Source organism: Bicyclus anynana, chromosome Z (genome assembly GCF_947172395.1).
Source record: "Bicyclus anynana chromosome Z, ilBicAnyn1.1, whole genome shotgun sequence".
Taxonomy (NCBI): Eukaryota; Metazoa; Arthropoda; class Insecta; order Lepidoptera; family Nymphalidae; genus Bicyclus; species Bicyclus anynana.
The window spans coordinates 12,757,821-12,774,703 of record NC_069110.1 but is presented as its reverse complement, the minus strand read 5'-3'; the positions used below and the strand labels follow the sequence as shown (position 1 = coordinate 12,774,703).

The window sequence follows — 16,883 nt, the reverse complement described above, 5'->3', positions numbered from 1 at the left end:
GTTAATTATGTGCCAATCAATCTTTTTCCTAGTGCCCGTTCGAAGTTTTTAATTTAATTTAACAGCTTTTGATGTCAAACTCTTAAAGGGCTACAGGAATGGTTTGATAATATCAGGGAAACATAATGAATTGCATGACATGGAAAACTCTCTGGTTCACGATCGGTACGTGATAAGATCAGATCCAGAAATTTACTTGAATCACATCACATGTCAAGCTACATCAAACGGCAGACTTTGTACGGTTTCAAAATCAGACTTTGTACAATTTCAAAATATGCGTAAAATTCCGATCTGAAGATCGTTACCGTTTTAATTACAGGCACACAAAGTTTAACACTTAACGGTACGGTATTGACAGCGCATTGATTGACGTGTTCCCAGCATTATCTGTGTTTCGTTCTGTGTAGACAGTTCAGGTGGACTATCGGCTTGTTTTGTCAGCTCTGACTCTCATTAGCCGCTCCCGCACTGCTTCACACATGGACAGTGGAGTAACTATTGGCAGGATAGGTAAAATGACACAGGCCCACAGCTCAAAAGGCCGACCACTGAAGCCATAAAGTCACGTGACGTCTATTGTAATGAATGAATATTTGAATTCGCCCCAGACTTCAGATGGAATAGTTACACAACTGGTGATACAGTAATCTCCAAATGCATCATGCTCCTCCATCCATGTTTCATCTGGCCCTGGCTCGGGCCATCAATAATAAATTTAGCTATTTAAGACCATTATAACTATTTATGAAAATGGTAAATTACTTGGTACTTAAATCAATAGACGTACTTAGTCTATTGATTTAAGTTAATAAATGTACTCGTAGCCCGGTATTCCCAGGAGAATGTGTCACTGTGGCGTTCTGCTACTATTTCTTTTTAGAGTTAAGTTGTTTTGTTAAGGATTCCCAAAAAAAACAAACCTTATTTATTGGTACACATGCTAGTATATACGTAGCTAGTTGCACCGTAAATACCGCATGTTGAGCTTAATATAATTTCCTTAGCGTTCGTACGCAATATTACCAGTTTCCGCTCATCGGTACATACCCTTGCAACAGCTAAATGAATAACCGATAAATAATTAACAAAGTTATCGTTAGTTAAAGGTATCTCATATCCATGACATGCAGTCAATAATTTTATTTTGAAAATAATTCGAAATATAATGTAATTTGTTTTTTAAACTCAAACTAATCTACCTTATTACATTTGAGTACTTAGCTTGTTTAATTCGCTTTTACAGATAATATGCCATTTGAATCAATACATCTAATGACTAAAATGTGCTTACCTTATTTCATTTTCTTTCTTACTTTTATTTTTTCTTCTTTTTAAGTTAATAATACGAGTGTGTATGTTCTTTATTTGTGATATTTAAGTTATCTTTTATTTAATGATCTTCTTTATTTTATGCTTTGTTTATTAGTAAATAGTCACTACACTTATAGTGATTTATAATTTAGTTACATTTTATTATTTTAGTTAGTGTAAGTAATTGTAAATAAACCTAATAAATAAATAAATCTTTAAAAATATGTATATAAATAAAATTGAAGCGTCTGCCTCTGATTTCAAAGTAACAGTGTTTATCCAAGTGCTTATAGTTATTTTTTGTTTGTCTATCTGTGAAGGATGGGTAAAATTAGAAATAAACGAAGATTACTGATCAGTTCGGGATACCGGAGGTCGGGGTTCTACAGCTACTGAACTAACTAAAAATTAACAATTATGAAGTACTTATGATATTTTATGATTAAATTATTATTTCAGTTTTCTATTTTATTAGAAAATATTTAATTTACCATTTATATAACAGGCTACGGACTATCTGGCTCAAACACATAAAGAGTTACAGTTAACCGTTTCGGATATTGACAAAACCAAAAAACTGTATTTCGACGAAGAGCACACAGCTCATGACGTCAGGGACAAGGCTAAAGATATTGAGGAAAAGTAAGTTATTATATAATACATACATATTTAGAATAAAAAAGTAATATTAAAGTAAATCAGGGTCTGTAGCCATGTGGCACGACGAATCTCTTTCTACAAACGCTAACGGTTCGAAAATTAAGAAATGTGTGGGAATGTCATTTGATATCGACAGGTCATATGATCAAGTTGTCGATCGGCTCTGTCATTCATTACTCTGCCATCTGCCATACATTTTGTTAGTTTTCCAAGCGTTTGTAGAAAAAGAATCGACACGCCACATAGCTACAGGCCCAGTACATTTGCCTGCAGTCCTTCGGCGCTACAACGTTGGGCCTCCTCTGCCACTTCTCTTCACTTAAATTTCTTTTTCTTTTAAATTTCTTTAAAAAAAGAATTCCAATTTCTTGCAAGTCTTCTTTTACACAATCTAGCCAACTTTTTTTAGGTCTTCCTTTATCATTTTACATGTCGTCTCCATTTTGTCGTCACTTTAGACCCTCTGGAATTTGACATCCTTTTTATGTGCATTAGCCACTGAAGACGCTTAGGCTTTACTAACTAGACTCCCAAGATTTTCACTAGATTTTCCAATTCATAGTCCATTCTGTGGCAATACAGAGGCAATTATTCGAGAGGAAAATGCTCCACAAAATATTTGGGCCACTGAGAAGTACAGGTACTTCTCAGTGGCCCAAATATTTTGTGGAGCATTTTCCTCTCGAATAAAAACGAGTGAGTTTAGACAACACGGAGTAAAACTTCGTAAGCTCTCCTTCTCTCAACGTACGTTCGTCTCGCCCGTTTACAATTTTCGTAACACATTCTCCAAACTACTCCCCACGCCTAACGGGCGTAAAGAAGCTTATTCCAAAAATTCTTAAATACATGTATGTTGTTAAGCTTGAGGATAACTTAATGGCGGTTTTCGTATATTCCGGACAACTTGATCGCTCATTAATAAGTTTAATTTTCCTACACACACAGGTTGAAGAAGAAAAAGGGGTCATTCTTTCAATCGATTACATCTTTGCAAAAGAACAGCGCTAAAGTATCATCTCGAAGGGATCAGTTGGAGGAAAAGTCAACCGGAGCGAGGAACGATTACCTTCTGAGCATTGCAGCTGCAAACGCCCACCAGGTAAACTAAAGCTGAAACACTCGCGCATACTGATGCATTCTCACGTTCAATTCTCACTATTATATTATCTCAGTTAGACTCTCGCCTCGTACATCGTCTCGCACTTCGACGCGTCCTCGCCTCGCATCTCGCGAAAATGACTTTCATGTTCACACTCTCGCGATGCGTTCAGTAGTCTTTGTGTCAGCAATCATTGGACGTGGAAATATTAGCGGCAGGGGTTATATGATTAAGCAAAGAATTAAAAAAAATATGAATAAAAAGAAAACGTCGCACAAGCAGATGGAGGATGCTGTCTTGAATTTTGGTTATTCCTGTAAATTAAGATTTTTTTATTTTATATTACGCTCGCAGCGTACGATAGGTCCTTTGACTCGTGCCTAAAAATCCGCTTAGAACGCGAGACGAACTACGAGCGCACTGCTTACACACTGGCCCTGTACTTCGCCTCGCGCTCTTCGGCTCGCGCGAGAGTGTAAATGAGGTATATGATAGTACAGTGGACTAAATGATCCTGCACCTTCCCCCCCGGCGTCAATTTAATGCGTTTACGAGGGGAGGGGCCCCTCGTGCAAGCATGACAATTGACACTTCGTGATTATTTCCTTCAAATCGTTTACTTACATTTTTAACTATAACATAAATATTCTTCTTTTATTATATCTACAGAGGTCTGACAGTACAATACCAACAAATTCTACTGTATTTACAAAAAAAAAAAAAATAGTTCATTCTGTGGCAATAGACTCCTCCATCTGTATTTCTTGGTAGTCCAAATATTTTGCGGAGCACTTTCTTCTAGAAAAAAAACGAGTGTGTTTAGACCACACGGAGTGAATGAGTAAATTTCTTAAGCTCTCCTTCTCTCAAACACATTCTCCAAACTACTCTCCACGCCTAACGGGCGTAAAGAAGCTTATTCCAAAAATTCTTAAATACATGTATGTTGTTAAGCTTGAGGATAACTTATTTAAAACAGGCGCAAAACGAAAAAATGTCACAAAACAAGCTTGATCACAAACGCATCACTTTCTATACAAACAATGGAACAGCTTCCGCGATATGTTAAAAATGTAACTTCACTACAAACTACATACAAATATTTTTTAACAGAATCGCTATTTTGTGGTCGAACTGCAATCGTGCATGCAAAGCATGGAAGCGGCTGTGTACGAGAAAGTGTCAGAATATCTTACGCTGATGGGCCGTACTGAGCTACTGACTTGTTCCGCCACTCAGCATTCTTTTGGTAAAATCCGTGACCAAGCGCAACAGTTGACACGCGAATACAATCTGCAGTGTGTGTATCTGTACTACCCCGTGCTGAAACAGCATATTCAAGTGAGTATCATCAGAAGTCACATCCACTGGGCTTTCGCGGCTTTAGAATAATAGTCCACGTCGGATAAAATGCTTATAAATAAAATTTTGTATAAAACCACAAAATTTAATCAAAAAACCATTGCTTGGTAGGAAAAATAATAAACCTTGGCATGTTGCGAAAGTAATCTTATCCTACTAATATTATAAACGCGAATGTATGTTTGGATGTTCGTTACTCTTTAACGCCGCAAGTACTGAACCGATTTGGTTGAAATTTAAAACCAAGATAGATAATACCTGGGATTAACACATGGGCCGATTTTGAATTATCCCAAAAAATCGAAAAATTGATTTCACGCGGACGAAGTCGCGGGCGTCCGCTAGTATAAACTAATTTATTCTATACCAGCTTAAGCGCTTTATGTTCTGTGTTCTATACTACCATGCTATGTATATTGTACAAACCGCTAAAAGTTATTTACGGCGCTCTCAATCAACGTTTGGTATTATTCTGGTCAAGCTTTACATTTAACATTTAAAATCACTAATCACAGAATAAAGATGATCCAGAAAGAGACTTTACAAGCACCGTGGTGAAGCTGGTGAAACTCATAAAAACCCCAAACGTCTCGCGTCGCCTATACAAACTTCTTTCATAATTTGTATTTCAAAATTTAACACTAACAAGAATTACGTAAATTAATATAATAATTACCAACAAAAAAATACTCCATCTTATTTCTTTAGTTTTTGCGAACAGTTTTTATAACATTTAAAAACATAAGACGCCATTTATCTTGAATAATATTGAAAGTTACTGATGCATCGCTTTGTGTCGTAATGACTCGAAAATGTATTCGTTTTTGAATTTTGTATTTGGAGCGGCTACGACACTTTCGTGTTCCGTGCTATCTGCCTATTATTCATTAATCTGTGAAACTAATAAATTTTAATTATTTAGTATGAGTTTGAGCCATGCGACAACGATCCCGTGGATACAGTCACCATGGAACATGAAACTGTATCACAAACTCTGGCCCAAGAAGCTCGCCGTTGGGCGACGAGAGTGGTGCGGGAGACTGCGCTTGTACGGGATGCGACACGGAAACTGCACTTGTACCAAGCTATGCGAGATGCTGGACAAAAGGTGGGGAGATTTCTTTCGTATATCGGGTCATTATTCGTATCGTCTATATCGGCTTAAATGCCACAGCAGTAGATAGCTGTAAAGAGGTGATCCGGAGCTTATATCTATTCATCATCATCATAATCAACCCATATTCGGCACTGCTGAGCTCGAGTCTCCTCTCAGAATAAAAGGGGTTAGGACTATAGTCCACCACGCGGGCCCAATACGGATAGGCAGACTTCAGACACGCAGAGAATTATATTATATTTAATTAACAATTATAATTATACAATTATATGTACGCTGCTGCAATGCGGGTTGGCCTAAGGTGACAATGTTTAATCTTAGGACTCATTTGTACGAGAGTTAAAAAAGGTATGTGTTAAACCCAGCGTTGGCGTATAGTATGAAGTTGAAGGTCTATTTCCAACGCCGAAATTGAAAATGCAGCACTGCTCGATAATAAATCGTCGTGTTTTAAACACGCTATCGTGTTACTATACTTGGGAATATTTGTTGTATTTGAACACTTTTTTAACGTTTTTAAAAAAATGAGTGGTTAATAAAAGGCAGATCCGCGCATTTTTTGAAAAACGCCCCATACAAAATGGTACGATTTAATGACGTCGTAGGTGTATAATGATCGTTAGATTTGTATGGGCGTTCAAACAAAATTACTAATATCTTTGTTAATTGTGCTTACATTTAATGTAAAGAAGCTGAAATTTTATTAATTTTCATCTAATTACGATAAAAGATTTTGAAATTTTATAATCTTATTTATTTTGCAAGTATCCAGACAATCTTTGCTTTTTATGTATAAATTAGTTAACATTGACCTTATTTACAATGTATCATAAAAATCAATATATTCAAACCCAGTCATCATCCCCTTTTATTAGATATCTTTCCAACTATACTAATTAAACGTGATCAATGGTTTTAACTTGACTTGGTTCTGTAGGTTGATCCGAACGATCCTAACGGACCTGAACTGGAAGTTCGTATGGACGAGCTCAAGTCTAACATCAGGCGTTCTGAGACCTCGAAAGTAAAATACGAGGCCAGATTAGAGTGTCTGCGAACCAGCGGAGCTCCAGTGGATGAATGGTTGAAGGAAATCGACTTGCTTGCGGTACAAGAGACATTGCCGCGCAGCAGCAGTCTACTTAGCATCCGCACCGACGCATCAGGCGCAGCTGTGAGTATTCCCAATCTTTTTAGGGTGTCATGCTTCAAAATGAAAGTTACGGAACCTTTATAGGATCATTATTTTGTAGTCTAAGATCTACTGAACCCTGTGAGTAACGGTCTTCCTATAAGGTTAGTGTACACTTATGATTTATAGCATTGTCTATCTGCGTGTCAACATCCTTTATCTGAAACGCGTTAATGGGATTAAAGGTATCGAGTTTTATCGAGGTGTTAAAATCAAACTTCTAAGTCAATTACTTTTTTTATTGGGAAAGAATACAATAATGAACTTAGCTTAATCACCGAATCATTTCACCGCGGCTAGTTGCCTCGACTGGTGACAGAAGGGCTGGCTCAGTTTTTGCGCAAAGGATCAGCCTGGCTGTCCAGCGCAGAAATGCAGCCAATATTCTTGCTACCATTCCACGTGGGCATGATTTGTATAGTTATTAGGATTAGTTAGCTTAAGTTCCTTATTGTATTCTTTCTCACTTAAGCTAATTTATCCTAATGACTATACAAATTATGTCTACGTGGAATGGTGGCAAGAATACTGGGTGCATCCTTCTTTCTGATCCTTTGCGCCAAAGATGAGCCAGCTCTTCTGTCAACAGTCGAGGCAACTAGCTGCTATGAAATGATATGGAAAATTCCTGAGGGGGACATTAGGGGACGCTCGCAGCTTGTTTAAATCTAAACTGACATATCCGCGAAGCAATAAGTGATTCCACCCGGGAGGTCCCTGACTTCAGCTGGCGCCCTCCCCCGCCCGACCTACGGGACTTGTTAACGCGTAAAACACCCAGTTTAGACGATAATTAATATTTTTAAAGCACGTAATCAACATTTTAAAAATACCTAATACACATTAGGTACTTTTTATGCGTGCAGAAAGAAAGCAAAGCGGAAACCTTCCAAGAAACTTTGCATTAAGAAAATCATCAAATCTATAGTAACCAGCAGGCCTATTCACTATTTTATGAAATCAATTGACAAAATATCCACCAGTAAATACTGGACCACATTTTTAGATAGAATCTCAATCTCAAAAAAAATCTGCTGGACTTCTTTTTTGCCACATTTTTGTAAATTTTAATGTTATCATATGATGTAAATTACACTTTCTGGCGCCAGGATCAACCGAGCTCAGACTCGTTCTACGACAGCGACAATACAGAAGGTGAAGGACCTTCAACATCAGCGGTCGCTAGTACATCTGGAGGACAACAACGCACTACATCTGAATCCCAAAACGAGGAAGAACACGAAGATGACGTTGATGGTATTTAGTACAATGATACTGTAAACATATTTTTTCTTATTGCTTTTGGCTATATCTCATCATCATCATCATTATCAACCCATATTCGGCTCACTGCTGAGCTCTCCTCTCAGAATGAGAGGGGTTAGGCGATTAGTCCACCACGTTGGCCCAATGCGGATTGGCAGACTACACACACGCAGAGAATTAAGAAAATTCTCTGGTATGCAGGTTTCCTCACGATGTTTTCCTTCACCGGTTGAGACACGTGATAGGTATTTAATTTCTTTAAATATCACGTGTCTCAACTTGTTTTCTAAAAAAATAAAAACCGCGCGGCGTCATTATACAAGGCCGCATTATAATTTGTTTTAGCCGCACTAGAAGAAGAGCGCATGCGCATTGAACAGCTCACAGTTGGGTGGGATGACCCTACGCAGGTTAATTGGGGAGAAACTGAGACCGAACCCACTAGTGCTCCAACCACGGAACCTCCTGCACCACCGCTGTACAAGTGTACTGCCTTGTACTCTTACACTGTGAGTATTCATTTCAATACTAGCTGCAATAGATTGCATTCCATTTCATTTAATTGCATTTCTTTTCATTACATTCCATTGCATTGCATCGCATTCCATTTCATTACATTGCATTCCATTTCATTACATTGCATTCCATTTCATTACATTGCATTCCATTTTATTACATTGCAATCCATTTTATTACATTGTATTCTATTTCATTACATTGCATTCCATTCCATTTCATTGCATTCCATTCCATTCCATTGCATTACATTTCAGTCCATTCCATCCCATTCCATTCCATTCCATTGCATAGCATTCCATTTCATTACATTGCATTTCATTCTATTGCAATGCATTCCATTCCATTGCATTCCATTCCATTGCATTCCATTCCATTACATTGCATTCCATTCCATTCCATTCCATTGCATTCCACTCCATTACATTGCATTCCATTTCATTCCATTGCATTCCACTCCATTACATTGCATTCCATTTCATTACATTGCATTCCATTTCATTACATTGCATTCCATTTCATTACATTGCATTCCATTTCATTACATTGCATTCCATTTCATTACATTGCATTCCATTTCATTACATTGCATTCCATTTCATTACATTGCATTCCATTTCATTACATTGCATTCCATTTCATTACATTGCATTCCATTTCATTACATTGCATTCCATTCCATTACATTGCATTCCATTTAATTACATTGCATTCCATTCCATTACATTGCATTCCATTTCATTCCATTCCATTCCATTACATTGCATTCAATTCCATTACATTGCATTCTATTCCATTACATTGCATTCCATTCCATTACATTACATTCCATTCCATTATATTACATTCCATTCCATTACATTGCATTCCATTTCATTACATTGCATTGAATTTAATTACATTGCATTTCATTACATTGGATAGCATTCCATTTCATTACATTGCATTTCATTCTATTGCAATGCATTCCATTCCATTGCATTCCATTCCATTGCATTCCATTCCATTCCATTGCATTCCATTCCATTACATTGCATTCCATTCCATTCCATTCCATTACATTGCATTCCATTCCATTCCATTGCATTCCACTCCATTACATTGCATTCCATTTCATTACGTTGCATTCCATTTCATTACATTGCATTCCATTTCATTACATTGCATTCCATTTCATTACATTGCATTCCATTTCATTACATTGCATTCCATTCCATTACATTGCATTCCATTTAATTACATTGCATTCCATTCCATTACATTGCATTCCATTTCATTACATTCCATTCCATTCCATTACATTGCATTCAATTCCATTGCATTCTATTCCATTACATTGCATTCCATTCCATTACATTACATTCCATTCCATTACATTCCATTCCGTTTCATTACATTCCATTGAAAGAAATAATCGTTGATGCAGTTTAACAGACTTGTTTAGTTTAAATAAAACATAACTTTTATAGGCGCAAAACCCAGATGAATTATCAATAATTGAGAACGAACAACTGGAGGTAGTCGGAGAGGGAGACGGTGATGGTTGGCTCCGCGCTCGTAACTACCGCGGCGAAGAAGGCTACGTGCCTCATAACTATTTGGATGTTGATAGGGAACAGGTTTGTTGTCAATAGTCAATATTCATTTATTTCAATTAGGCTTAGTTTACAAGCACTTTCGAAAAGTCAGGTATTAATATTATAAAATAATAATTAGTCGAAAACTTAAAATTAAATTTACGAGGGTTTCAAATGCGCCTTGGTCCGAGAAGAGCCCACAACAAACTCAGCCAGGTCAGTCAGTATATACTCGTCTACTATTATCGGTAATTTACTCAACGCTCAAAACTTTCTGAGCTCATCCTGCAGGATTGTAGAAGATTTTTTTTCATTATTTACAAATTAGTGCTTGACTACAATCTGACCTAATGGTAAATGTTGATGCAATTTATGATGGAAGCGGGCTAACTTGTTAGGAGGAAGATGAAAATCCACACCCCTTTCGCCTTCTAAACGACTTCGTACCGAATGCCAAATCCCTCGGCGGTACCGACTTTGAGTAAAAATCATTTTATTTACAGGCCACTAGTGCGCCAGGATTGGTTTCGCAAATATCATTCTCATCAGTGGATTACACAGTAGAGGGCGAAGACGCTGACGTAGTTCAGTCTCCAGATCAGATCTCTGTTATTTCCGCCCCTGTGACCAAGCCTGAAGAAACCAAAGCTGAAGAAACACCAGCGGCAGAGCCCGAAGCGAAACCGAAACCGGAAAGCAACGAAACTATTGGTTACTGCTTCTCCTTGTATGATTATGACGCCGAAGCAGCTGACGAGTTAAATCTCGAGGAAGGACAGGTCCGTTGTTATGTAATTACTACAAGCTAAAAGACTACGTGTGTCATATCTTAAAACAAAAGTAGGATAGGGGTAGGATAGGGGTAGGGTAGGGTAAGGTAGGGGAAGGGTAGGGGTAGGGTAGGTAGAGAAGAAGCACACATAAGTCAAAGCGAAGCTTGACCGGGTTCGCTAGTTGATATATAAAACTTACACTCTATACTGTATGTATTCACTAAATCATCAATGGCACTATACCATAATGGCATTGAACTATAGTAATATATGTGTTATTGTTTAGCTTATTCGCATTATATCCCGCGACGCACATGCCGTGGACGACGGCTGGTGGCGCGGAGAATCCAACGGCATCATTGGCAACTTTCCGTCTCTCATCGTCGAGCTTTGCGACGAGGTATGTATTGCTAATATCACGATATGATTCTAATCTATACTAATATTATAAAAGCAAAAGTAAGTATGTCTGTGTGTCTGACTGTTATCTTTTCACGCCCATACCGCTTAACCAATTTGGATGAAATTTGTTAAATAGATACATTGGACCTTGGAGCATCGATTTGTAAAAAATACAACTTCATGCGAACGTAATCGCGGGCGTTTACTATACGAGATTACTTGTACTTAATTGTCGAAGATGCTTGTATTTTGATTGACCTAGTAAATGACAATTATATTAAAATAATTCTTGTAAATAAAAAGCTTCTTGGAAACGACTTTTCGTGATCTTTCACCCCTTTGTTTGCGTTTAAAGAATCTCAAATATATGATTTGTTTCCCCACCAATGTAGATATTGGAACGATGGGTCGCCTGCAGTGTTTACCTTTAAAGAATTATGTAATCCTTGTCACGAAAAAAAAGGTTTATAACTATTATTATTTTTATTTTTTTTAATGCAAATAGGCTCGCGTTTGACCATGACCTAACCTGATGGTAAGTGTAGATACAGTCTAAGATAGGACACGCTTGCCTAGAAGGTGCCTATTCACTCTTGTTTTGAAAATACCCAAGTTATAAGATTCAGGAAACAGGACTTGGGAAGGGTATTCCAAACCTTAGCCGTGCGTATGAGAAAAGTAGACGCAAAGCGTTTTGTACGGGTCCTAGGGACATCTACAACATAGGGATGAAAATCCACCCAATGTCTTGCGGTGCAATGGTAAAAAGGCGAAGATGGTATGACGTCGAATAGCTTCTGAGCACACTCTCCATAATATATCCTGGCTCGGCGATCCGCAGCATACAAAGCAGACAATTGATATTTGGCTGAGCCGTCAAAAAGATGGCTGCGGTACTCCATGCAAGACCGGACTTATTTACTGTGAGGACGTGTATAAATGTATAATTTTGTTATAGTATGGCGAGCCATTGAGCGGTGCAGATGAATGGACTCTATCCGATTCCATTCCACCCGTATTTGCTTCTCCTCCGGAGTCTCCAACTGCTTTCAATGACGAAAGTAAGTATTTGCTGTTTGATGTTCTCTGATTTATTACTCACTGTCTTTATCCCTTCTTTGCACTGGTCTTTCGTGCCTTGGCAACTTCATAAACTACTCTTAAATTTTCTTTAATGTATGTCAGTTAAAGTGGAAACTCTTTATTACGACGAATATCAACGTACATATAAGCTCAAATAAGCCGATTTACATTCAAAATTACTAGTTATAGCACAGGAGCTAATCTTCTTTCGTACTTCTAATATCATAAATCCAAAAGCAAATCTGTCTGTCTTAAATTTTACAAAACCATAAAATGATATCCTACAGGAAGGTTGTCTAACCATATTGTAACAGCGGTCTTTGGGGTACGGCTTAGCCCTGTAGTGAATTCAAAGTTTTAAATTCAAACGCAAGCTTATTGAAAAATCGTATTATAGTGTTAATGATTATATAAACGACAAAACATCTTGGAAATGAAATGTATTACATGACTGCCAACATATATACCCATTGTTAAATAGTGATAAACTAAAAAAGGTAAAACCTGACTGAGTTTGTTGTGAGCTATTCTCGAACCAAATCGCGTTTGGAACCCTCGTAACTTAAATTTTAAGTTTTCGACTAATTATCACCAATAATCTATAATATTATTACCTGACCTGATTATTAAGTGTAACTTAATTGAAATAAATGAATTATTATAACTTTAAGCCGTTAAAATAATAACTATCACGCTACCGTAATGATTATGAACGCGTGTTTTTAATATAACGCATGTAACTAATATATTGAGTGCATATATTCCTTAAAAACTTCGCCATCGATTATTTTCAGTCTTGGATCAGTAAAAAAAGTAACTTTATATAATATCGAATATATTTTATGTAATCGTAAAGAAAATAATTCACTCCATTCCACCTAATAATGATGTCTTTTCTTTTTAAATTTCGTTATCTCTATAATGATGTATTTTCTTTTTAAATTTCGTTCTAAAGAGTTTACACTGTATTTTGAATCGGAAAATACCATGCGTGAAGTTGTCTGTGTGCGGATTCCATATCTGTCGGTGTCTTTAACGTATTGTAAAAATATATTGTATATTAAATAGTTGCCATAAATATTGCGGTTGGATACCCGATAGATAGCTTTTTTGGCTGATTGGGTTACTGTTTGCCATTTTCGTTCCCAATTGGCATGGTACATTTTGTTGAATTAACCGTATTTTAAAGGCACGTTTAAAAATATTAGCTATTTGTAGGTTATAAATTAAAGCTGTGTATATTAGGTCCATCTTACATCGTCATAAATGCATGATGCACGATCATGTTAGATGTAAACATTTTTTAAAATAAACCAAATTTATTTTAATATTCTCAAAATTTACGACAGTAAGGAGTTAAATTGAAGAAATTTGAAAGTTTGTAAGCTTCTACTTCTCTTTAAATTCAATCTTAAAATTAAATACACCCTAGTAGATATAAAAGAAAGTAACTTTTACCAATCCAACTAGGTATATATTATAGAACATGGCTAGACCTTTCCCAAACATAAAATTCAATTTACCATTAAAATAACGGAGGCACGACGAAATAAATCTATTCCAAATAAAATACCTCGAAATATAAAACTCTTCCAAATAAAATTTGGTTCGATCCTGTTACCCAGTCATTAGTGACTAGCATGTGTAATTCTGTCACACTCATGTTACGCTAAAATTTACCTTGCAATTTGTTAGCTTCATCCGAATACCCGATTCAAATTTCTAACGCAGAATAAAATGAAATATTTCAAACAAAAGCTCTGTATAAAAATGTTCTGAAGGGTAAACATAAAAATAATAAATTAACTTACTCATTAATAAAGTAGATTAAAAGCTAATAGTAATAAAGGAATAATTAATTATAACCGGCAACAAAAGTGGAAATCGCATACTCATTCCGAATGTTTCTCTTTTTCTTCCAGAATCTCTTTAAACTTAATTACTTATGTACGTATCTTCTGTCTGTTTCTATAATCTTTTTAAATCTTATACGTTAATAATTGTATAGAATATAATATAAATATAATAGGTTTTACCAATGTGAATCTGTAATTGAATATTTGTTTTACAAATGTTATGGTTTTGCTGTGTTTTATGTATGTTTGTATTATAAAACGGATGAATGTTACCAAGTTTAATATAGGAAGTGTCTTCGTAATTTTCATCATTTGTCTACTGGTCTACACGTAGGTCTATTGTATGTATCGTCCAAAGTCTTATTCCTTGAACTCTTTGATGTTGTGTGTCTATCCATGTTAGTCGTGTTCATTTTTAACCGACGTCAAAAAAAGGAGGAGATTTCAATCGATGTTTTTATTGTTTAATATTTGTTACCTCATAACTTCGTCATTTATTAACCAATTTTCCAAATTATTTTTTTGTTTGATAGGTACTTCTAGATTCCCATTCCATTTTCATGAAGATCAGTTTAGTCATTTTGTATTAAAATCAAAATAACTGAATTAATAATAATTATCTTTGAAGTCAGTTTCATTTTTTATGTTAAAAAGATTATAAATTCATGTTCCTTGGAGGATTTAATACCAAAAAACCATGGTCATTCACCCCTAAGCGTTCGTCGGGATTAATATCATAGCTTGTCACAGGCAGTGGGCGTGCCTGTTTTTAACTAGGGTATGCACTGTGTAAACAAATTGTACAAAATGGGAAATTCTTTCTTCAATGCAGAATTCGTAATGAGTTCTCAGGGTAGGCAGGGCATTCTTGCATCTATGGTGTGCACGCCACTGTCACAGGTTTCGTTCGGTTGTCTAATGGACGATCTTTCGTTTGAACAATTTCAGTATCTCCAATCAAGCATGGCTGGCCATGCAACATGACCATAAACATCCAACAAAAATTGTAATTAACCGTCGGCAAATACTTTAAAAATTGGACTTTAATAACGTATTCCAACATACGATCTTTCGGAAATCATCACATATGTAAGGATGATATCACTAAACGTTTCGAATTAGCTTAGTTTGGGGCATGAATGATTTGCATTTGAAAATTCTAGCTTTAAAACTTCTTTAGTTTTTTGAAAATCTATAGGTTCAGCTTTTTTGTGAATCAACGCCCAATAAATCAGTGTATTCATCCTCCTTGTTCTTTACATATTAATAATTTTTGACCTTACAAAACTAAATACTTTTTTTTTAAAGAATATTCGCCATATCTTTTTCAATATAACTAATATTCCCATTTCCCTCCAACTAGTCCGGAAAGACTGTGTTAGGAGTGGGTGCGACAATAGCCCAGCGGACGGGGATCGAACCGCAACCTCTCGATAATAAAAGCCTACCCCGTTACCGATTTGCTATTGAGATTCTAAAGACTTTCAAAATAATACAATAAGAAGTTAAAATATTACCATCAGTACACAATATAGTATTGCCAGGTGTATGGTGTGCCAATATAGTACCTAAAATTATCGTAAATAATTCTGGTGAAAAATTATAAAATTAACTCTTTTCCCATTAATTAAATAAGCTCATAAGACCTTTACAACGACAAAGTGAAATTAAATTAGTGTTTAGTGTAAAATAAGGGTCTAATACCTCAAAAGGAAAAGAAACGGAACCCTTATAAGGTATCGAGTAATTAAGTTAACGTAAGAAAAAGATACGGCGGTTAATCCGTAGATAATATTTATCGCCACTCTCAAGGAAATCAAAATTTATATAAGTACTTTCCGTTGACTTGGAACACAAATTAGTTAAATTTGGCAAGTAATACCGTTTTATACTACATTTATAGGGAAAAATCTGAAAACATTTGCAATTAAATCGTAAAAATATTATCTTTATTCAAGGTATGTAATTAACCATTAAACAAATATAATATGTAATGTATCTGGAAACTTTTGCAAAGAACCCTCGGTGTGCGAGTACGACTCTCACTAGTCTGATTTTTTTGCGTTTTTTCGTTCTACGGTCTGAACATAGTCATAAGTGCAACAAGCATTACGTATATAATGTGGTAAAGTTACTCATAAATTGAAAAAAAAAATTAAAAGCAATCCCATAAAAAAGCTAGCCCCATTGCAACACATCGAAACTACAAATGTTCGTTGGTATAACGTAAACAAATACGGGAACTGTAAGTCCGTACGTACGCACCTGGCAACACTACGCGGTCACTTGAATCATTTACCCCTCTCCTTGGACGCTGCTAGTCATCAACGAAAACAACAATACTAAGAACGCTGCCCCACCAGCGGACCCGCCGCCGCCGCCTCCACTCGACTTGGGAGACTCAATGGACAGTCAGCCCGACTTCGTATTTAACCTAGAACTTAGTAGATTCCAACACGACCATTATGACGCGCAGTTCTCACCTTCACCAACCTCAAGCCACCCACAAGTCACCATTGTCGGTAAGTACTACAATTGAAATATTTCATGAAAATTGACAAGGCTTCTGGCGCCGCAGCCGCATCTGCGCCGCGTCGCAAGTCTGTGTAGTCGGATACAAATCGCACCGGCGCCGCGCCGACATTATGACGTGTAAACCGTCC

The 16,883-nt window shown here is 36.4% G+C and overlaps 1 protein-coding gene across 1 annotated transcript in view; it reads left to right on the top strand.

Moving 5' to 3' along the window:
• Nucleotides 1-16,883, top strand: part of LOC112046268 (protein nervous wreck) — a 44,742-nt gene that overhangs the window by 18,363 nt on the left and 9,496 nt on the right. Inside the window, exons 5-16 of the mRNA XM_024082862.2 lie at nucleotides 1,820-1,956; nucleotides 2,923-3,076; nucleotides 4,190-4,417; nucleotides 5,361-5,546; nucleotides 6,493-6,729; nucleotides 7,857-8,004; nucleotides 8,359-8,522; nucleotides 9,999-10,148; nucleotides 10,610-10,885; nucleotides 11,166-11,279; nucleotides 12,240-12,342; nucleotides 16,542-16,742. Of these exons, the coding sequence (XP_023938630.2) occupies nucleotides 1,820-1,956; nucleotides 2,923-3,076; nucleotides 4,190-4,417; nucleotides 5,361-5,546; nucleotides 6,493-6,729; nucleotides 7,857-8,004; nucleotides 8,359-8,522; nucleotides 9,999-10,148; nucleotides 10,610-10,885; nucleotides 11,166-11,279; nucleotides 12,240-12,342; nucleotides 16,542-16,742 (2,098 nt within the window). The remainder of the gene's footprint in view (nucleotides 1-1,819; nucleotides 1,957-2,922; nucleotides 3,077-4,189; nucleotides 4,418-5,360; nucleotides 5,547-6,492; nucleotides 6,730-7,856; nucleotides 8,005-8,358; nucleotides 8,523-9,998; nucleotides 10,149-10,609; nucleotides 10,886-11,165; nucleotides 11,280-12,239; nucleotides 12,343-16,541; nucleotides 16,743-16,883) is intronic.